This window comes from Rhipicephalus microplus, chromosome X, assembly GCF_043290135.1.
Source record: "Rhipicephalus microplus isolate Deutch F79 chromosome X, USDA_Rmic, whole genome shotgun sequence".
Taxonomy (NCBI): Eukaryota; Metazoa; Arthropoda; class Arachnida; order Ixodida; family Ixodidae; genus Rhipicephalus; species Rhipicephalus microplus.
In genome coordinates this window covers 270,629,432-270,651,474 of record NC_134710.1, presented here as the reverse complement: position 1 = coordinate 270,651,474, position 22,043 = coordinate 270,629,432, and the positions used below count along the sequence as shown (strand labels likewise).

The 22,043-nt window shown below is 43.3% G+C and overlaps 3 protein-coding genes across 12 annotated transcripts in view; 1 reads left to right on the top strand and 2 right to left on the bottom strand.

Moving 5' to 3' along the window:
• The window catches only part of LOC119161511 (uncharacterized), a 65,701-nt gene extending 59,723 nt beyond the window's left edge, over window positions 1–5,978 (bottom strand). For all 3 annotated transcript variants that reach the window (XM_037414031.2, XM_075879120.1, XM_037414032.2), the window contains exons 1-2: window positions 5,810–5,978; window positions 5,579–5,675 (exon numbers count right to left, since the gene is read on the bottom strand). In XM_037414031.2, coding sequence (XP_037269928.2) covers window positions 5,579–5,675; window positions 5,810–5,863 — 151 coding nt within the window. In that variant the 5' untranslated portion in view covers window positions 5,864–5,978. The remainder of the gene's footprint in view (window positions 1–5,578; window positions 5,676–5,809) is intronic.
• A 7,158-nt stretch (window positions 5,979–13,136) lies between these two features.
• On the bottom strand, window positions 13,137–16,787 carry LOC119187393 (uncharacterized). The gene is made up of 3 exons (XM_075879111.1): window positions 15,485–16,787; window positions 14,798–14,915; window positions 13,137–14,402 (listed from the first exon to the last, which is right to left on the bottom strand). Exons 1-3 carry the CDS (start codon window positions 16,535–16,537, stop codon window positions 13,150–13,152), a joined length of 2,424 nt encoding a protein of 807 aa, XP_075735226.1. The 5' UTR covers window positions 16,538–16,787; the 3' UTR covers window positions 13,137–13,149.
• A 56-nt stretch (window positions 16,788–16,843) lies between these two features.
• Window positions 16,844–21,035, top strand: LOC142776113 (uncharacterized). 8 transcript variants are annotated; one of them, XR_012887315.1, is made up of 13 exons: window positions 16,844–17,180; window positions 17,242–17,345; window positions 17,471–17,584; window positions 17,691–17,877; window positions 17,993–18,082; window positions 18,673–18,708; window positions 18,769–18,804; window positions 18,874–18,906; window positions 18,970–19,008; window positions 19,091–19,122; window positions 19,525–19,704; window positions 20,501–20,720; window positions 20,793–20,907. XR_012887315.1 is itself a non-coding variant. In XM_075879115.1 (12 exons), exons 1-12 carry the CDS (start codon window positions 16,979–16,981, stop codon window positions 20,918–20,920), a joined length of 1,221 nt encoding a protein of 406 aa, XP_075735230.1. In that variant the 5' UTR covers window positions 16,852–16,978; the 3' UTR covers window positions 20,921–21,035. The 8 variants fall into 8 exon arrangements, 7 of the variants coding, with proteins under 7 accessions (XP_075735227.1, XP_075735228.1, XP_075735229.1 ...); XM_075879115.1 differs by lacking the exon at window positions 19,525–19,704 and having other exon boundaries at window positions 16,852–17,180; window positions 20,793–21,035; XM_075879112.1 differs by lacking the exon at window positions 19,525–19,704 and having other exon boundaries at window positions 16,851–17,180; window positions 18,769–18,906; window positions 20,793–21,035.
• The last annotated feature ends 1,008 nt before the right edge of the window (window positions 21,036–22,043 follow it).

Sequence of the window (22,043 nt, the reverse complement as noted above, 5' to 3'; positions counted from 1 at the left end):
CGAGAACCTACCGGGAGGGAACGCGACAACACTATGCATTAAATGTATGCTATGCCTCCCATCGATTGTTACTCAAGCAGAGAGGAATGCACAGCTTTTGTCTAAGGAACAAGAAGGAATATAGCTAGAAACACAAGGGGGGAAAAGCATTATTGTGAACTCTTACTTTAAGGGCGTAATCGCTGGCGCATGCGGCTGGTATACCCTTTTACCTTGTACTCTCAACGCGAACAGACTGTGCAAAAAGTGCTTCGCTTTCCAGACCGGCCATATAAGGGTATGCATTGAGCCTTGATCATAAGGCAGCCACACCATCATCGCGACATTTTGGAGCTCCATTCGTATGTGCCGTTTGTGCTGTAGATAGAATCACACTAGTCTAGAGCAGCGGAGCGCGTGCCTGTCGACACTGTTGTTGGCCGGAGCTTCTATCTCACGTTAGCTACAAGCTTCCATTGATGCTTACATTACAGCACAAGGGCTTAACACGCAGTATGACCATGTTTGGTAGCATTACGGCATCTCTTTTTATATATTTCTGAAAGAAAAAAAACGCCAGCTGGAGCGGCCGGCTGGGCGCTCTAGACAAGCATGATGCCATCTGTACATGCATCGGCGTGCAAGAAACGTTTCGGGAGTCTAGTCACTCAAGTCGCAGATATTGAACACCACGCATGCAGCAAGTTTTTGAGAATGCACAGACCTCAAAAAATAGCAACCCCGCTGCTAGCGCTTCTCATGGATGAGGTCAAGCCTTATTATTTGGTGTAACAACAGAATTTGTTGGTATTGCATTCATTGCTAAGAGCGTAAGTGAAGCTAACAAAATGTATCTTTTAGATCCGATATGGCGTAACTGGTAAGAACGCTGAGGGACAAAGAAACAATGATCACACTAGTTGCCAAAGCTTTCGTGCTGTCAGTTATCTAAACATGAGGTAGATGTTAGTTGCACAGAAAGTTCGAGAGCAGTCTCATTATGCCTTGAGATAGCGCGCACCAGCTACTACAACCATCAAGCGGCGCAACAGCTTCACCTCCCCCCCAACCCCTCCCTTCAAAAAGAAGCAATGAATGCAATGCCTACCATCAGCTATTGACTCTGGAAAGTGAGGTGGACGTGTAAAAAGATGTAGCCGCTTCCCAAGCCTTCCGACACCAGCGTATTAAAACCTAATAGTGACTGCTCTGACCAGGAGGCATGCTTTTTTTAATGATACATTTTAAAAGGAAGCACGCGAGAATTTTCAATTCGGACCCTAGCAAACTTGAGTTCGAAAAGCCGTCACGAGCCCTGCGGAGAGGGCATTTCGCCATTAAGCGGAATTGCACAACAGTTTCGTCGGCATCAAACAGGTGGATTTTAGGACAAGCCAACCGCTGTTTATTTAGCATAATAAAATTGGTGCCAACAGTGACTGGTGGCCCCGAAAACAAGGTGTCAAATCAGACTTTGGTGCAATTTCCGTTGATATTATGAGGATGGCGCAGTAAATCTGATTTGGCACTGGAGTGGAATCACAGGACATGTTGAACAGTTCCCAAGTGCGTTTTTCGGTGCGAGGTCATTGCTTTTTTGGCATATGAATAATTCGCGGCATACATATAAGTATGCATTAAAGTTGCCTTTTAAATTTTCTAAGTGCGAAATAATTTAAAGGTTGTTGAAACTTGGAAAATGAAAACAATTTTCATTTTCTTTGGCAGTTTCATAACTCAGGCATTAAAGGGTTCAAAAGTGGTGGCCTAACATAAAATGCATGGAACTTGTCTCGCCGCGGTGGTCTAGTAACTAAGGTACTTGACTGCTGACCTGCAGGTCGCGGGATAAAATCTCTGTTGCGGTGGCTGCACTTTCGATGGAGGCAAAAATGCTGTAGGCTTGTGTGCTTAGATTTGGAAGCATGATAAAGAACCCCAGGTGGTCGAAATTCTCGGAGCCCTCCCCTACGCCGTCTCTCATACTCATGTGGTGGTTTTAGAACGTTAAACCCCACATATCAATCAAATGCATTTGTGTCAAAAGTACTTTTCCTTCAGAATTTACTGGTTTCAACTAGCTACCAGAAGACACGATCTAAAACAGCCCTGGATTTTTTTTTTTACACGACCATCAGTACATGTTAACTATTTCGTGAGGTGGGGGGGGGGGGGGCAAACAACCTACCTCACTCGTTAGGTGATATATCAGCTTTTCGGTCGAGCTTTACGATGGAGGCGAAAATGCTCTAGGCCCGTGTGCTCAAATTTGGGTGCACGTTAAAGAACCTCGTCAAAATTCGGAAGCCTTCCACCATGGCGCCTTTCATAATTATGGTTTTAGGACGTTAAACCCCACATATCAATTGATCAACTCACGACCACTCAGCATGCACGTATACTAACAACTACACAACATTACGCCACCGAACAGTCTGAAATGAAACAGGCTTGTGTAGACACCGATGGGTCATTTGCAGATGGCGAGAACATTCCTGCAGTTACTCCAAAAAACGGGGGCTTTACTACACAAAGAGGAAAGTTCCCCTCTTTGCTGTGCCGTGCGCAATCATTTGTGCACATTTCGTCTTTTGGAGGAACAAAGAGCCCTTTTCGTGGTAACTGCGCAGTTACTCAGGAAAACATTTTATAGTGTATGTGCGCATGTACATTTCTGAGCTCATCCTTGCTAAGAGACAAGTTGAATGAAAACCCAACTAGGCCAACTTCTAATTAGGCCTTCATAGTGCAAAAAACCAGTCTTTCACCTTCTCGCTGGTCCGGTGGGTCAAGCTGCTTAGAATCTGAGCTTGCCACTGTACTCGAGTCTTCTGCTTTATTTCTCGCCACTTTGAAAACTGCTGCCATTGCTCCTAGTTACCGCAAGGTAGGCTAATTAAATTTATCAGAGACTAAAGTGCAAACCTTTTTGTGGTGCTTCTAGTATGGCAGAACTAAAGCATTTAAAAACGACTAGTCACAATCATAGACTCACAGCAGCTTCGATAAAGCAGCGATGACTATTCATTTTTGATGAAAAAATTTTCCTGAAGCTGAAAAGGCTCCGACTGGTCCATAAAAGGATTACTTGTTACCATCCATAACGAAGCAAGTACAAAATGCTTTCACGCCTTGTACTGTAACCAGCTTTTCAATGCTACTGTACAAGGCGCGAAAGAGTCACATAGGCCGCCCGCACCGCAAGGAACATTCAAGGACAATCGTCGGAGCAGAAATTTAGGAAAAATTTCACTTTATTAAAACAATCCTTGGTAACATTTTTCGTTTCCTCGTAACAATATAATTGAGTGATTACTGTGCTCAAGGAAAACTTCGCTTTAGTGGTCGGTTTCCCCAGCATGCAGCTGACAGTGACCACTGTCAAAAAGTGGGGGGGGGGGGGGCAACTTTTTTCGCTGAGGGGCTTCGGCTGATACGCCTATGACGAGCATGCAAATCCAAGTCGATTATTTGTCTATAGTAGCTAGGTACACTAAAGTAACAGCCATGTTCCTAACAAGGGAGATTAAAAAAAACTGAACGCTTAACCTACGCTGTTCTTGTAGACTACGCTTAACCTACGCTGTTCTTGTAGACTAAGAGACGAATTTACAACCAACGAACACGTTCAGCGAACCACAGCTACCGGCTCACATAGGTTGTGGCGAAAAGCTACGCTAGTTATTTCGGCTACCGGCGACCAATGAGGAATGCGCTTCGCCATGGATCCGCAACTCCCCGCAATAAACATTTTGCAAGCCACTGGGCACGTGAGCGCAAATCAAATGAAGCCTAGCCGCGCGACCACTGCCCCTCGAGCTAAGGCCGTCCTGCACATCGGCGCGAGCGCCCACGTGACTGCCTGCCTCGAGAGTCGACACCCGAGTCGGCGCATCTACAACCGAAAGCTCCAATATTCGCATACGTCTACAAAACAGCGGCATACGCGATCTCATCGCAAAACAATTAAATATTAAATCGACCAGCTGCGCAGCAATCCAACGCACGAAAAGCGCGCGCACGCTCCACTAATAGCTTAATTCTGCGGCGATGCCACGGATTCCCCCTCCCCACTAAGAAGAACGAATAACAATAAAAAATAAGACTACCGCTCCGCCGTAAGTTAGCCGCGTTCACGTACATTCGCGCGAGCCTTGTTTCTCACCAGAACGATGCTGCGCACAGTCAGCAAAAGCACCCAGCAAGCTTTACTGTCGGGATTTCACAGCAGATACACTCTTCTCTACAGGAATGGGAGAATACTGCGCACAATTACCTACAAGACAGTGACGGTGTTCCGAGATAGCAACCTCCCTTTTCGAGCAGCAGTTGAGCGGCTGTAGTCCCGCTAATTACCCACTTGTCCATACGTACACGGCAATTTGCCTAACAAAATACGGTCCCACAAAGGCTACAAATCGAAATCCCTCAGCACAAGAAAGAGTTCTGGCGCAACACTCCTCGTCAAAACAATTGTAATTGAAAAAAAAAAAAAGACCAGAGCAAGCCTGATCAGTAATATTCACAGGAGAGCATTTCCAGAGCTACATTCTGGAAATGCTCTCTTTACGAGACAGCAGCAAAATCAAGCATTTAGTTTCTTTTTTTTTTTCATTCCAACAAGGGCAAAACAACTCGGATGTTAAAAAAAAAACTGCGCGCACCGATTTGTGGCATACAAATTATTCAGTGCCACGCTTTCGACGAAAAAAAAACAGCTCAACACAAGATGGATGCAGAAAACCACAAACGCGGAGCACAAAACGTGCTACCCAATCACGAGGAAATTATATCCTTTTCTATTACATTGTAACGAACTTCAGCCGCCACGTGTGCGCGGTCAGCAACAAAGAGGCGAGTGCCATACAGCAGCATCGTTGCCGTCGAAGCGGCCACAACTCGATAAATGGCATTCCCGTTAGCCACCGGCGTCGCAGCAGCTACAGAACACGGCTGCCGCCTTTTTCGATGCACCACACACTAACACCATAGCGTTTTCTTTGTTTCTTCTCGCACGTGCTCTAACGCTAGAAATCCCGATATTTAGAGAATAAAAATGCATTCGCGGACCTCTACGAGCCAATTCTCCATTGTGATTTCCAGCCGAGAAATCGTATGCGAGAAGCGCGAAAGGCTTATTTTTTTAGTCGAATTCCGCACGCACAGGAGGTTACGTCACAAAGCCCACGATGCCTAACCTTGTCCGATCGACAAATTTACGATCGACGAAACGGTTACCGTAAAATCAAAAGCACAGCGCGAAAACACTCAACCAGCAGAGCTGAAACGAGAAGACACACGAATCCAGTCAGCGCATTGGCTACCCCTGGGGCGCCATTTCGCACCAGTGGGGATCGGCTAGTGTTAAGTGAAAAAAAAAATTCTTATGTGTAAGCTATATTTATTAGGCGCACGAAAATTCAGAGCCCCCCAAAGTACCTGTACAGCAAATCGCGATCGAGGTACGGTCAAAGGGGGCGAGTAACAGCGAGGTAACTTTGCGCCAAAAGTAGTCCTAAAAGCCACGCCAAGAGCGTGGTGCCGCGACGGCTGCCGGCCGGCCCGCCGATCGCGCTATGCAACCGCCACGTTTGCTTACCGGTATCCGCGTCTTCTGCCTCTTCGTCGTCCTCCATTTTATCGTCCTCTTCCTCAACTTCTTCGACAGGTACCACCTTCTTCACAGCTTTCTTGACCTGCGCGGAACGAACAGGTGTGTTAAGAAAAATTATACCGGCTATCCCGGCACGCTTGGTCGACACACGTGTACCGACACGAAGCTCCGAGAGCGGCGGAGAAAAAAATGTATCCGGCAAGCATATCAACTTACAGTGGCCTTCTTCGGCGCAGGCTGTGCCTTGGCCGCCGTCTTCTTCGGAGGCATAGTTCAAGCTTTCTGAAAAGTCTCGAAAGGATCCAAACCAGGACGTCAACTGCAGCACCCACCGACAGCAACAGCACGTGGGAACAAAAAGAAATTCTTCGCCCCTAGCAGCAGCACGCGAGAGAGTGAGAGAGCTTCGTTTGTCCCAGTGTTGCTAGAAGGACTCACGAATGTGGGCTTCACACAAAGTATTTGTTGTTTGAGATATTAAAATACTTATCAATAAATAATGCACATTTTCGGTCAACGAGAACTGTAATTATCGCATTTTAAAAAGGAACTGTTTTAAGTGAATATAAGTTGCAAGACCCTAGTGGCACTGCGAGCGTTTCTGATGATGCCGTCTGCTACTGGGAAACTCTATAGCATAGAGTTTTTTATTTTGGGAAACTCTATGCTCTATAGTACACTGTACCGCTACTACTGTTACTGTATCGCTACTATGGCTACAGCCCTGTAAACTCTCAAGCTCTAGCGATGGTCGTAGATAGCGAAAAAATCGAGCATGCCGAGTACTTTCGAGATGCGTTTATAGTGGAGCTACTCACTCCTTTTTGAGCGGTCGGATAACTTAGTTAATAGTTGGTACTTTCCCTGCTAGGAGTGCTCAACGCGGCTAAAATTTATATTTCAGGACGTATCAGAAGATTGTTATGAACATAGGAACTGGGGAAGTTTTTTATAAATATAATGAAAAGCTTTTTCACATTACTTCTACTAATAATATCAGAGCAGTGACAGTTTGAATTTAAGTATTGGGGTTATCCTGACTAGAGTGACCTAGAATAGGGGAAGTACCCAAAGCACAGAGTTTCATACAATAATATTTGTATGAAAATTTATGGCCCAAAGTATCGTCCCTAAAATATACTGGCTAGTCTGCCGTCTCCGCTCTTCGCCGCCTCTGCTATGTTAGAGTGTACTAGAAGTAAAGGATGGATAAATGGACGGATTGATAAAGATGTACTCTTTAGATCGGGCGGCGGCTAACGCTACCTAGCCGTAATACTTAGTGAACCAACAACTTGATTTATCTCTTTTTTTCCCTGTAAATAGTGAAATTGAGGACTAGTACTTCGCAGTAAAGCATTTAATTTTCACTCGTGCCTTGATTTTAGCCACTAATTAGATAACCTCCTTCTAGATAACCTAACCTCCTTTGCCCTCGCGGTCCCTAAACCCCAGTGCTTTGAAAAACTCTGCGTCATCGTCAGAAATATAAGGTGAAGCCCTTCACAGAACATTATCTGGTGTTCGGCAGTTTCCTCCTCCTCTTCACACGCACTGCATACCGTGTCTACCTCTTCGTATTTGGCCGATAAGTCTTAGTTTGCAATATTTCCGTCCTGGCCTCAAACAGTAGAGAACTACCCCGAATATTATTATACATCATTTCCTTGACATTGTTGCTCGGTGCAGCGCCTTTTCATTTTCTTTTTTTTTTTTTTCAGTGCCCGGGCGAACGGTCTCTTCAGACCACTGCTTCAGGCTATCGAGCTCGCGCTCCGCTGCCGCTTGGTGGCGCTGCGCAAGTAGGCTACGTAGGGAGCCTGCACGAACGGACACGGCCGTTCATGTAGGCTCCCTAAGGCTACGTAGAGTTAAGACTACGGGATGCTGGCTCGAGGTGTGCACCGGGGGGTCGGCGCGCTGCCACCGACAGTTTTTGCTGCGCCACCGCCGCTGACGCCAACCAATCGGCACGCCGCCGCCAACGTGTTTAGTCAGCGCGTCATTTAAATAAGTTTTTTTTTTTTTTTTCAGTTTGCCTACGTTTATTTTGCACCTTCTGTCACAAGTCTGGCCTTGATTCTGTCCACTTCGCAAATGCATCAAAACTGGTTCACCTGCCATTTCAAGTTAAACAGGTGGACTATAAAAAAAAACCTCGTCGAGTGCTCTTAATAATGTTGGATTATATTTAAACGTGAATTTAAAGATACTTTTGAGTTCACTATATTTCAGCGAATCCAGTTCAGGGACATCGCCAATGGTGGTGTTTGGCGATGACTGTCGACATATTCTAGCTGACAAGAATATGTAATATGTGAGGTGGGCTTTGAACAATGATGAAGGGTGGGAAAGTCGGTACTGGAATATTCATAATTATGACTGTGCAAGCGAGTCGAAGAACAAAGGCAGTTCAAATGCGAGGGGTGGGGGCCAGAACTGCGGACGCGCAAGGTAGAAGCGCGATGTGTATTGAAGATATTGTTATAACTGAGGAAGGACTAGCTGTTTAGGGCATATTTACGGGGGAAGAAATCAGTTAAGAAACTGGACTACATGATTGGCCTTTAATGAACAAGGAGGGGAGAATGAAAAGTACTATACGAAATGCTCCATCAGACAGAAACGATCCCACTGTATCGGCAGGTTGAGCAAGATCAACAATATTGAATGAAATGGTGATCACCATAAATTAAGTTTGTGTAAACTGTGAAGTGACCCACAGAAGATGAATGCGGACAAAACACTGAAGCGTGGGCTTGTATTTTCGACGTGCTCTGTCTTGCACACCGTGCGGTGCTCCACACCGCGCTATCAAATCAAGTAATCTGCGTTTCCTTCAGTTATTATCTCGGACCTAAATCAACTAACCATAGATTTCGATTGGTCACAACCTTGTTACAAAAAGGACACCACAAACGTAGCTTGCTCGGCGAGTGTGTTTATAATATTTTTGGAAGAACAAGCTAAGGAGCTCCAGCTGACAGGGCATCAAGCGAAATGTTTATGGCGGAAAGTCTACAAGGCCAAGTACCATAAGCGCATTCAAGAAAAATAGGCTGAGGCGTTCCACAGCGGCACACCTAACACTACAAAAACAAGAAGCATGTCAAAATGGCACAAACAGCACATTTCCATGATCAACGCCACGTGCACCCGCTATCTAGAAACGCGGATCCCTTATCTAGCCGTAAGGACAACTGAAGGATCACTTATACATGCGTTGCACTCTGCCCCTTTTTTTTTTTTTAAGGTTTCAAAATCTTCGCGTTCAATCTATTTCTTCCTTTGCCAATGACACTGATATATTGGGGACGCAGAGACTAGCGGAAAGGTCAGTTTTGTGCCTGAAGGATGTTCACACTAGGCGTCGACCTGTCTGACCTCTGTAGACACGGCCGCATGACAAAAGAATTTCTTTCGAATCATTGTATGTCATTGGCAAAGGAAAAAAAAAAAGATTGAACGCGAAACTCGTGAAGCCTAGCTTCGAAATAAAAACAGAGAGAAGTGTCATATGTGATTGATCCCACAGCTTTCCTCAAAGATAAACTTGGTGTTGATATTTTGGTGTTCCATGGATATCGGCTGCTTTATACCACCACCTTGAGACATTTGTTGTGCAACTGTGGTTAAGATAGCCTTCTTAAGTATGTGCGTCGGGTTAATTTTTGTAGGTGCTTTCTGTATTGAAATTTAGTTTTAAGTCCAGCACTTGTCTTTTCTGGTTCATGTGCTGAATTCATGTCTTTCGTTGATTTATTCTTGCGTAGATCGGTAAATATCATCCCTATTATTGTCATGTGGGCATAGCAACCACCCTTCCACTCTTTCTCATTCTCCCATATTTCACCATCGTGAACTCACACAAAAGGTCTTCATCAACGAGAACGAGAGATGTGTTCCCATTATAAGTCGACAAACTCACCGATGCGTCTATCAGATGAGTTGAAAGACTCAGATTGAGGCGTGAGTCGGAGTCTGAGTGAGTCAGCCTGAGTTATACTTAGGTAAACTTCAATCCGAGTGAGCCAGGCTGGGTTTTACCACGGTGAGTCTGAGTTAGAGCGAGTTCCTAGTTCGATTCAGCAAATTTGGGTTAGTCTGGGTCCTTGCGAGTCCTATGCGAAAAAAAAAAACTTATTTAATGAGGGCGGCGTTTTATTTTACTGATCTATGGTTACAAGTATTTATAGTCTCTCTTTATGGCGTGCCCGGTTGTAATTGTGTATGTGCCGGCTTGTAAAGCCACATAATTATTTTCCAAATTGTAAATCTGTCTCATTCCCCACACCCTTGAAACTCGTTCCAGTGAAGGTCCTCGATAAAAGCCACTTGCTCATATCTTCGAATAAAAATGTTAACCTCAACTTAAATGTACGAATGAAATGGCGACACAAAATGCACCACTGAGATGAGATTTGAACATTATAAAATGCTAACGTGACTAAGAAGCTAATGTATACTGCCTATTTCTAAGGTGAACAGCTATTTGTAAATTTGTTTGCAGTGTATTTAGTCACGGAGCCATTGCCGTTCGCGCCAGCGTGATTTCACAATTTGAAGTTAGAATTTCCAACAAGACGTTAGGAGTATCTCCTAAAAAACTCATAATTTTGGTGATGTAATACTGATTTTATGCATCGCACTGGCTTCAACTTTATTGCCAATAGGTAATCCGTTTATAGAGTACACCGTTCACAGACTCTGACAAAGTATAATGAGCAATTTATGCTCAGGCATGCTACGATACTCGTATGACCTTTTCTCAGAGTAGAACGCATATCGGATTGCGATAATAACGAGAGGGAAAACTGAATATTTATCCGTAACTTAATTATTGTGTATCTAGTGCAATTCACAACTGTTCGGAATAAATAAACATGACTTTAAGAGGGCATGAAAGTGGGTTGTGCAGCATGTTCTGGCTCATGTGCAACTCCCGGGAATTTCATTACGCGACATCGTGACTTACATTGAGGTTGATCTACAATTATGTCCCCAAACCAAAGGAGAATGAGCACTGTATTCCACCTTCACAAATCATGGGGCTTCCAAGGCGACGGAGCAGCACGATTCGCGAGCATCGAGTACCCCTACGCTCTCTCCTGCATTGAACTGTTTGTCCTCAGACGCCGCTTCCGTTTTTGTATTAATAAATGTGGCGATTCAAAAATCACTTAGCGCAAAACAAAATATTCACAAGAACGAGAGACGGGACGGGCGCTTGTGAATGCCATTTCGATGTGTTGTTTTGCGCTAAAGTTTACATCTCGACGAATTTCAAGTTTTCTTTAATGTAGTGACAACACATGCTGTCTGCTTTTATATTATTTCCTGCCATGTGCTACGTTGAAAGCTTTCCGAGAGGATTCCAATGAGGAAGGGGGCAGGAATTAACACACTGCTCCTGTCGTGCGCGACGCTCAGTCACTGGAGAAAACAAATTCCTTCAAACTGTAACGGTGTGAAAGATTTTGTGACCCCCCGAGGAATTCTGGAGCTTTTAAACATTTTGCCAGAACGCCTGCAGTTCTGGACTCCGTATTGACACAGCATAGCAGGGCTGTTTTTTTTTTCTTTTGTATTTTTTTCTTACTCAAACTCTCTTCCATTCACAGTCAGGTTTGACACGTGAAAGCAATTTCGGCGGTTCCTCACCTGCTATTGTTGTTCGCCCAGTCTATTCTGAGAAAAGCTTGACCACACGGGCTTTTCCAAGGCTCAAGTTACTCATACCCGAGCTTTTGTGTTCTTTGTACAGCCCGAGGAATGCAGACAGGCTACACAACGCAGCAACGAGCTGTGCTCTCTGGGTTTAGTGGCTGCAGCATAGATATCTGTATTATTTCAAAATTGGGCATTCGGCAGAAGCCTCTACTTGATTGCGATAAAAAAGATATAAAAAAACAGAAAACTTTCACCAATATTCATATTAAGAAACCCGATGTTTCGAAGCCTGATCGGCTTTTCTCTTCGGGGGTGAGAAGGCCCGAGATGTTTGCCACCACTCATTGCAAGCCCTCCCTAGTGAAAATCTGTAACTGGGAATCTAACTGGTTTCAACTGGTATTAACTGGTATCAACTGGTCCCAGTTGGGAACTAACTGGTCCCAGTTGATGCCAGTTGCAACTGGTTCCAGTTAGCAACTGGTCCCAGTTGGGAACTAACTGGTCCCAGTTGATGCCAGTTGCAACTGGTTCCAGTTAGCAACTGGTCCCAGTTGGGAACTAACTGGTACCAGTTGATTCCAGTTGCAAGTGGTCCCAGTTAGCAACTGGTCCCAGTTGGGAACTAATTGGTCCCAGTTGAAACTGGTTCCAGTTAGCAACTGGTCCCAGTTGATTCCAGTTACCAACATGTCCCAACTCAACTGGCCACCCACAGGGACCACAGGAATTTCATGAGCATGCCCTTGAACTGGAAGCAGTGCCCAGCTGAAAACCATAAGCAATTCAATTGGAAGAAAATGGTCCAAGTTGTGCCCTAAATAGAAATGCTGCCAGTTTTTTTTGGTTTTATGAATCGTTACAGTGAAAGAACAGAAAAAAATTGAACTAGATGTATGTGACACACTGCTGCACTTGAAGGAATTGGTTTTATCCATAGGTTTTTTGTCCTACTCATTGTAGGGTACTGTATTACCAGCCTAGTAGTACTTTAAAGGACCAGTATTAGAATAGATTACAATGAGTAACTGTCATCTTGCAAATGGTGAGTTGTGGTTTATAAATGAATTATTTTTTCTTCTTTAGATGTCAGCCTCTTTACATTGTTTACCTCGATATTAGAATAATCTGAACAGTTTTACTTAATCTCGTATTTTTGAAAATCCTATTATTGTGAAATATTTCATATCGAAATTGAGCAACACAGTGCACTCAGTCGTACGCTTTAGCATAATTACATTGAACTAATATCAAACAGCTGTTGTCAATCTTTTTACATCCATCACGGCCTGATTGACGCCCGAGTATTAATATTATCATCTTGTTGGAGCATAATAGTCTTGTGTGCAGTACAGCGGTTACTTCCGTGCAACAACTAAATGTGGGGTAGTGCCGACAGTTATCCCAACTGAGACTACTGCCGACATGCTGCAGACACAACTATATTAGAAGCAAATGGCTTGTGACTTATTCCATGTGGCTGAACAGCACGAAAGGTTTATTCATACAAGTACATTCATCCAAAGGAACATAACCAAAGGTTACACGATTAAACCCATATAATAATACAAGCAAAAGGGATTGCTTGAGTACTATTTTGAGAACAGTAGTAGTGAATTTAATCATTGGGTTCGCCTGGAAAATGTGCAAGTGCCTTTGAAATGGTCCCCATAAGAACCGAGTTGAGCCCACATTCTTATAAGAACAACCTAAAATAATAGGGAATGTTGGACATGCTGGCATGGCATGAGCAAGGCAGTAGTTAAATGTGTAGCATGTCAGTTACATGCAACTCCGAGTGCGTTCACACTTATCATAAAAAGTATAACATGACACCTTTAAAATTTTCCAAAAAGCTAAATGCAAACAAAAATCAGGTAATCTTTTTATGGGAAACGATTGGCAAGATTACAAAAAAATTGCCTTTCGTTCCAGTCAATCCACAGGCATGGAGCTGCCTGCCTGTCCACTTCGACGACATTCTGTGCCACCCACTTCTGAACACATGAAATGTGTGTTGTGCCGAAACACAGAGAACTAACATAGCTGTTAGACACAAAATAAATCCTTTTTCTGTCACTGCAGCTAACTGACACAATATGCTGGATCTTAGCATGCATATTGTCTCGCAGTCGTACAGCTGTGCAGTTAGTTTTTTGAGGCCTTTGATATTGTTCGCTGTGGAACATGCGTCCAGAGATGCGAACTCTATCATATTCCTCAACAGGCCCTGTGATTTGGTGTGGGACTTGCGCTTCAATAATTCTATGAATGGACTCACTGACAGCTCTTGGTTTTCCCAAAAGGGCCAGCGACTCTTCTTTGTTGCACAAATCAGAGCACAAGAAATTCTTAACTTGCTCACTAGCGGCTGCATTGTGTGCGCCAACTTTGCTGGCCATAAGCACTCTGCTCATCACTTGGTGAGGCACTCCTTTAGCGGAAGTGACGAGCTTTTTAATCTTTCCTAAGCCCGCCTCAAAGACAAAGCAAGAGTGTGCCCAGAGTGGCCCTTGCATTGTAACACTTTTTGCAAGGTGCAACAACAAGTGTACATTCGAAGTCATTTCCTTCTTAGAGTAGAGAACTTGGACTTGAATAACAAATTGCACAAGACACTCAGTACTATCCCTGATGTCTTTGGCTGAGACAGTATCTCCAAGTAGGAGGTATACAGCTTTCACCAGCAAGCTAAAGTGTTTGTGGTACTTGCCAGGCAAGATTCTGTGAACACAAACAAGGCTGTAATACAACAGCCACTGTTGCCACTCGCTTGCCTTCCAAAACTTTCTCAGTTCAACAGATCTTGGCAGGCGCGTGATGCATTGAGGAGGCTTAATGGCACAAAGCCTTTCGTCAACCATCCTAATCAACTGTGGCGACCCTATATAATATGGAGCGCCTACACCAGACATCCACAGCTCCATAAACTGGCGTGTGACACCAAGTAAAACCCCATGCATATAATCAGGCGTGAAGCCCCACACAATGTCAAACCCCACCAAATTAATTAATGGGGAAGGCCCTTTAACTCCTCGCACATTAACACCAGTCCTGTGCACTTCAGCCATGTCTTGCATCATCCCTTCTTTAGTCCTGTCGGGTGGAGCTTCAGCGCTTATAGGGTACTTGACTGTTCCTGCAAAATAAAAATGATAGAAACAAATTAAATACAAAACTCGGGAGGGTGGGCAAAAAAACCTTTGCAGCAATGAATACTAGATTTTTCTAACTGGTAATAATATTCCTGCAAATGTCAGGTACTCCTAACTGCTGTAATAATGCATACAGATGTGAAGGCCACATGAAGCTTTCTAGAAGTTTGTAAAGTAAAGAAGAAGGCTAGCATGTCTTGAATGCACGTTAACTTTTAGTGTGACAAAAATACTTTAAGAAAAGAATGCGTGAAAATAAAATTAAGTAGGATGTAATAATAATGCACAAACCAAATTTCAGTAACAAAATAGTGATTGTGAAGCTGATATCCAGGATGTAGTCTGTCAGATATTTTTGTACACAAGTCAGTTTGCTTACCTTCAATGCATTTGCCAGGGTGCAAACACCAGCCACACCCAAAGTATCCATTATACTGGACTGTGTTCTGCATCAGAGCCCTGGCTGGAGCATCGGCTACAGCAGCGAAACAATAGACCTGTAATGTAACAAAAAGAATATAGTTTTAATGAAGAAATGGGACAGTGCTATATTGGTTTTCAAATTCAATCATACTCAAGTCTGGTCGGGATAAGATTTCTCGGTCCCGATTGCCTACTTTGTGCAAGCAGTAGAATGAGGCTAATCGTGGTGTAGAATGTCAATCTGAATCTGGCACAATTGTGAGTTCAAGTGGCTGTGCGACAGTGGTATTAAACTTGGCTCAAATGCTTGTGTGTTGACAATATGTATTTTTAAAGCAGTACCATTATTTGTTGTAACATAATTTTAAAAGAATTATAGTTAAATCAGGCACTTCACCAAAAGTCAAGAATATTTCGTGCATTGCTCAGTTTTTAAAGCGTTATATAGCAGTTAAATTAGACTAAAATGAAAGCTTTTTCATGAAGCCAAAAAAAACTAGTATCACTACAGTAGTAAGTTTTCATTTGCCTTCTCTTTTGCTGTTTCTTTTTTTAGTTTTTGGTTAAGGAATATTGCGGAAGGACACAATATGCAACTAAGTTTGCTAGGAGGAGACTACGCAATGAAATAGAAGTGGCTCACTTTTGATTGAAAGGTCTCTCCATCACATGTCCACTCGATACCACTCCTGGTAAGCGAGTCCATTTGCTTCGTGAATGCCTCCAACACCAATGTCATGTCTGGGTGGCACTGTCCATACCACAGTGTAGCAACAGTAACATTTTTCAAACGCAATCCGGGCGGCAACTCATTAATTGTCGTCTGCACGGGCCATATCGAAAACTTGGATGAGTTGAACACAGGACTACCATCCGAGTTTATGGTCAATGTGATGTCCATAGCGCCAAGACCCAGTTCTTTTCTTTGGTGCAGATACAAACTTCCGTCTGTAAAGTCTGTCATAGAGGCGGCGTGTGAACGATGTGCAAGTGCATTTAAAGAGTTTTTAAGTGACCTGGAAGTATCTTGAGACGAAAGAATTGAAGAAATCTGTTGCCCCATGGGAAGGGTCACAAAAAAACTTCCTTGCGCAGTAAGGGTATCTCCACTGTACAACTGTTGGCATTGTGTACATGTTGCATTGAATTCTTTTCTTTTCTTAAGGTCCCCGTCACATTCGCCGAGAAGGCAAATGCAGTTGGGACAATAGAAATGAAAGCCCATGCTATCAGTGGAGACTCCCGCAAATTTCTTAAACAGAAACTTCGTGTCAGGGAGATCCTTTCTTTTCATTAAAAAACTGACTAGTTTCATCAGGTGTTCTACCTGTGTCCACGCCAGGCCAAAGTTAACAGCAAAGTCCATGACTAGGGTCACGATGTCTTCAGCAGATAAATCGGAGTCAAAGGAGCCATCAGTTTCACGATCATCCTCCTTTGCGTTCTCTGCCAGGGCTTCCTCATCGTCGCTCGGTCCCGACTCTTCGCACTCGTCGACTTCATCGTTTGCCCAGACGCGAACTGGCGAATTATCAGCAGGTTCATCTGCAGCAGCATTACCATCAGACATCACGTTTTCCACTTGGCTAGTGTCAGTCGCGAGGCGAGACGCCCTGTACCGCGTTGATCTGGGCAGCTCTTTCCCATCGAAGGATGGCTCTAGATATAACTTCCGTCGTTTAGGCGTCCGGGACATGTTAGCGGTACAGAATGTACACTTCGAACTGTGGTAAAATGCCTTCAGTCTAATAAAAAAAATACAAATCGATATGTATTAGCGTGCGCTTGAGTGGAAATCTTTCGATCCACGAAAGCGCAAACGCCATGCAAACGACTTGAGATCTGGATTCAGTCGGCTTTGTAACGGCTTAGCAATGAAGTGAATAATAGGTAATATATTTTTATTTGCATTTCTAGCACCGAACGTTACAGGTTTTTTATTTATATATAGGCCGTTTCTTTAACAACGTTATTTATGAATTTGTACGCGTTTAAATTCAGGCCAGGCCAAGCAGTTTTGGCTTGGTTGGTTGAGCTGAGCGAAGCCGGGCCAAGCTGAGTACAATCCACTTTGTGTCAGGCCCGCGTTACCCACGTGCGCGCTGAGCCCGTTGACTGTCATATTTGGTTCGATATAATGTTCGCGCTAGTTCGCTTTCTAGATAGTGACCATGCACATGACACTCGTAGATATGTTGTGCGAGTGGAGGATATCCATGATTTTCATCCGAAGCACGAGACGGATTTCGATGGCAAGGCAGTGTATGTCGTTCACTGGGAGGATGAAGCAAACGGTGACGACACGGGTGAATATAAAGCCCAGATACTTCGACTTGGCGGTAAGTGCATCCATCTACCCTGATCTACGCGTTAGTCTAATATCCACACTTGCACTTTCAGCCACAGAGAAAGAAGCTCGGGAATCGCCAAAAAGAATTCCGATCCCTAAAATTGCAGTTGAGGAAGGCTCGGACGTTGAAGGAGCTGTGACCAAGAAGGCCACTGTAAGTGCGCACTTGTTCATTCGCAAATCTTTTTTTTTTTAGGTGTTTCTCTTTTTTTTCGAATCTATTAAGGAAGTGCGAATTATTTTAAGATATTGGGAGTATGTCTAATCCAAAATTTGCAGGCTGCAAGAATGAAAAAAACAGCTGTCAACCGAACTGCAGCAAAAAAAGACCGGTACGAGCAGATCTTGAAAAAGCAGATGAGCCACGCTCTCCGACAGAACTCGGAACAAACTGTGAGCGTGTATTAACTATATAATACCCGATTTCCTTAAACTTCTTTTCTTCTTTTCACTGTGAATAAGCTTCAGTGAAGCAAAAAAAAAAAAAATGTTTACGCAGCGAAAAACGCGACTGAGTTCATCATCAAGCTCGGATGACTCTCTCGTGTCCAGCTCAGAAGTAACAGAAGAGAAGAAAAAAACCAAATTTTGGAAAAAGAGATGCAAGGAGCTGCGGCAAGACAACATCTTCTTGCAAGAACAAGTTAGCTCACAGCAGGTGCTGTTAAACTCAAAATTTCTGAGGTGTAAGTACAATAATTATATATTGATTTTAGTTCTTAAAATGAGAAAGTTTTTTTATATGTTGATGACAACCTGTTAATTTCATAGCTAGTGAGCATTTCTTGAATATTTTGACAGTTGAAGACCTGCAGCACAGCAAAGAGGCTGACGTTGAGAGCTGCACTGTACAAGCTAGAAAGGAGACAGCAAAGGCCACAAGCAACCTAGGTGCATATTCATTTTTGTTATTAAATTTAGTGTTATTAGTTTCATACTACATAGAATTGACAATCATCTGTAGCATATAGCATAAGAGCACTTCTTGAGCTAGAGTACTTAAAGCAGTATTCCCTTCTCATGTAATGGATCAAGATGCATAATCGGTTACTTCATAATCACTAATTATTTTTCAGATTTACTTAAAGCACTTTGCAGTATACTATTTGCAGTCCAGTGAGTCAACAAAGCTTGTTCCTGCTGGGAAAGAATTCAAAGGATCATGCATGTTTGATGACTTTTGCCTTGAGACTTGCTAGGAAATGCAATGTTGCACTTCCTTAGCAAATGACATTTGACACAATGAAACACACAAGTAACCAGGATGTTCATGTATTGCTTCCATCACTGCATGAATTGTATGTGCAATAGTATTAAATATAAAATTAGCAAGTTTTGTAAATTGGTGTACTATGCACACAGATCTGATTTTTTTGCATGCATAAATGAAGTAAAATGATGCATGCCAAAAATTGCAAGAGGCTAGATTATTTTCTCAATACAGCCTTTGTAACTGATTTTAAAATTGCAAAAAAATGCAGTAAAGTCCATTCAAGAGACTGTGCCTGGGTCACCGAGTAAGTTGGAGGATGTTTGTCTATTCCTGTGAGATCTAAATTTTGGCTTTTTCACACCAGATGCTGGCAGTCTACACTCACGAAGTGCCATTGATGGTAAGGCTTTAGGTTTATTTCTATTGTATTGCTTACGTGTAATTATAACAATGCAAAATATTTATGCAGACTTCATAGAGGAACCTCCCACTTCGATGACTGGTGAGTTACAGGCTTATGTGTAGTATTTGTGTAAACATTTAGCTTTGCTCCTTGTGTTTCCAGCATGTGCAGCAAAAGAATCTGATGACCTGCCTAGTCCAAGTAGGCTTTTTTACTTGTGTGCTTCTATTGTAGGAAACTACTGAATTTCCATGTTTCACAAATTTGCAACATCTTTTTTCAGGGAAATGTTTTTCATATTTAGAAGATGGCTCTGTGAGTATATATTTTGCACTTTACCTGTGAAGTTCAAGCACACAATGAAATTAGCATAATGTTGCATTCTTTGAACATGATTGATGCAAATGGTCAAAAAGTAAATAATTTCAAATCTATACTGTAGATGCCAACATAAATTGTAGCATGTTATATGTTCACACCAGCAACTATGGTAGCTTGAATTAAATGTGTTTACATTCAGTAAATTGAGTGATTGCATCCCAACTAATTGTCACTTCATTACATTATACTTACATCTAGCTTCACAGCACTGATTTAGTTACAGCACTCATTTGTAATCTTAGTGACCATGATTTACTATTATCTTTGTGCACACAGCCTCTTTTCTAATATAATACTCCTATTGAGGACAGAACACACTATATTCAAAATTTGCAGATCCCTTCACATTGACATCCCGTATAATCATGTGATTTTGGGACATGAAACCCATGATATTATTATAAGCCGTGTGAAACAAACTGCCTGCCGAACAGCTCAGAGGTGCCTCCACAATAACGATGTGCAGCTACTTGGCATGTTGCCAATGACAGTGGTGCAAAACAGCAGCAGTTGTTGGTAAGTTTGTGAAATCTTCTGCAGTACATGTTACATTTTAGCTTCTAGAAAGTACAGGTGGCTTGTATACTTGCCCTTGTCAATTTCGGTAGCTAGATATATTACCAATACCACAGATAATTTGGACATTTAGAAACACTATATGAGGTGGCAAAAGCATGTGCATATCCGAATACAAATCGAATAGTGGCCCTGCGAATATTTTAATTCGTGAATTGAATATGTGCTCTTCAAATTCTCAAATACTGAAAGTCGGCAACACCTACATTATGGAACATGTAATAATTACATATGCCCTAAATTGTAGTATGCATTAATCATCATATATAGGTTGACATCTGGTGTGTATGTCTGCTAACAAAAAATTAAATACAGGGCTACCAAAAATATTGTTTAAAGTACCTGTATCTAGACCGCTGCTGTCTTTTTGCCAAAGTGGCGCGAAAATGCCTCCTCTCTCACGTGAATATCCGATAGCGTGCGGTGGCAAAGCCAAGGAGCATTTCAAATCTCTTACATAGTCCGGTGCTCACCAGCTGGTAAGCATACAATAAACTGCAGTGATGCAAGGCTGCCCCCCCCCCTTCCCCACACAACCTGTTTCACAAGTCAAGTAAACAAAAAAAGAAACCATGCTCATTACCACATTCAGAAAAAAATTATATTGCACAAAAACTTGTAATAATAAAATTTTTGCTATTCAATATTTGTACGCCTGCTAAGTTGAACTTCTTTGTCAGCCAATAATAATTACAGGAACAAGATGTTGCATCGCTCTCTTCCTTGATATTTACAGTTTCATCTTCAAAAGGGCATCTGCCTGACGCCTATTCAGGCAAAAAGAATTCTGTCTCACAAGAAGGCAAGGCTGGTGGTGAAGGAAACGGCACAAGCCATATGGTCCCAGAAAGGGCTAGCGTCACGCAGTGTTAAAGGTGGCGTAGCTCCAGGAAGAAGGAACCTCGGCGAGGTTGCAAAGCCTGCGCTGACACCTGAAAAGGTCGCGGTTCTGGAAGGTTGGTCTGCTGTGTATATGTGCTAAATCTATCCTGAGAAGTGCACGTAACATGTCACCTGTTCTTTTACAGAAACACTCAACCATTGGTCGCATGTGACAGGCGCCGACTCGTCCATTGCAGCCCGAAACTTGACCAGCATACTAACTGAAAAAATTCAGGATTGCATCAAGGCAGAGCGACGAAAACCTCCACAGTAAATGTACTGCGAAATGCATTCAATCCATAGATAACCCAACGAAGACCAAAGACTAGGGCTGTGCAATGTTTTTTCTGCATTAATAAATAGAATCGTCTCATATACACTCAACATAAGTCCTTTGGAGTCTTTCATGTGCTTAGAATGCTCATTTGCACGTTCAAAGTTAAGAACATCTCAACTGGGAATGCGTTCTAACTGGTCCCAGTTGTCAACTGGGAATGCATTCTCAACTGGTCCCAGTTGCCAACTGGGAATAGGTTCCCAACTGGTCCCAGTTGCCAACTGGGAATAGATTCCCAACTGGGAATAGATTCCCAACTGGGAAAAATTCCCAACTGGAAAAGTGTTCCTTAAACCAGTTCAACTGGGACCAGTTGAAACCAGTTAGATTCCCAGTTACAGATTTTCACCTGGGCTGGAAGTAGAGAAGGGCAGTGTCCCCGGTGATAGAGTTGTTATCTGCTGACTGTGCCAGGATTCAAAGGGGAGCCGCCGGCGAAGGTTTCTTTCCATTTAGATCACCGCGGTGTCGGGACTGGTATGGTGGCCAACCCGTTTACAAGTTCTGCCTCTGCGCTCGGTCCACTGTTCATTTGACCGAAGTCATTCCTGCGCTGCCACATTTTTTCAAGCTGTAGGACCACTTGATGTCTCCTGCAGCCCCACACTTCCAAGCCTTACGACTCGGGTCGCCCTTCCATCGGCCGCTATCCGCTTTCTCTCTACCAGACATGGCCGTCAGATTCTTCCAAACCATCTCCTTCTACCTACTTCAACTCAACCCCCCCCCCCCTCCCAACGCGCTGAGCTGAGCTTCAACCACACACATACATTCAAATTTTTTCATGGAAGTTCTTGGTTTAGTTGGCGCACGCGATCCCGCATACGACGCCTTGCGCTTTTCCCGTAGGTCTATGTAGGTCTTTGGACCAGCGGATGAAACTGCCGATGGTGGTGGAAAGCTTGTGGGAACGTCAACTTCTGCCTTTTTAACTTCTCTGGCGCCCAAGATGTAGAGGATTCACACGTGGCGTTAATGCGGCGTGGTGGTGTCACATTTTCCCCTTTTCTCTTACGGAGGGCTCTGCGAATAAACGCCTTTCGAAATAACCGTTGGTGCG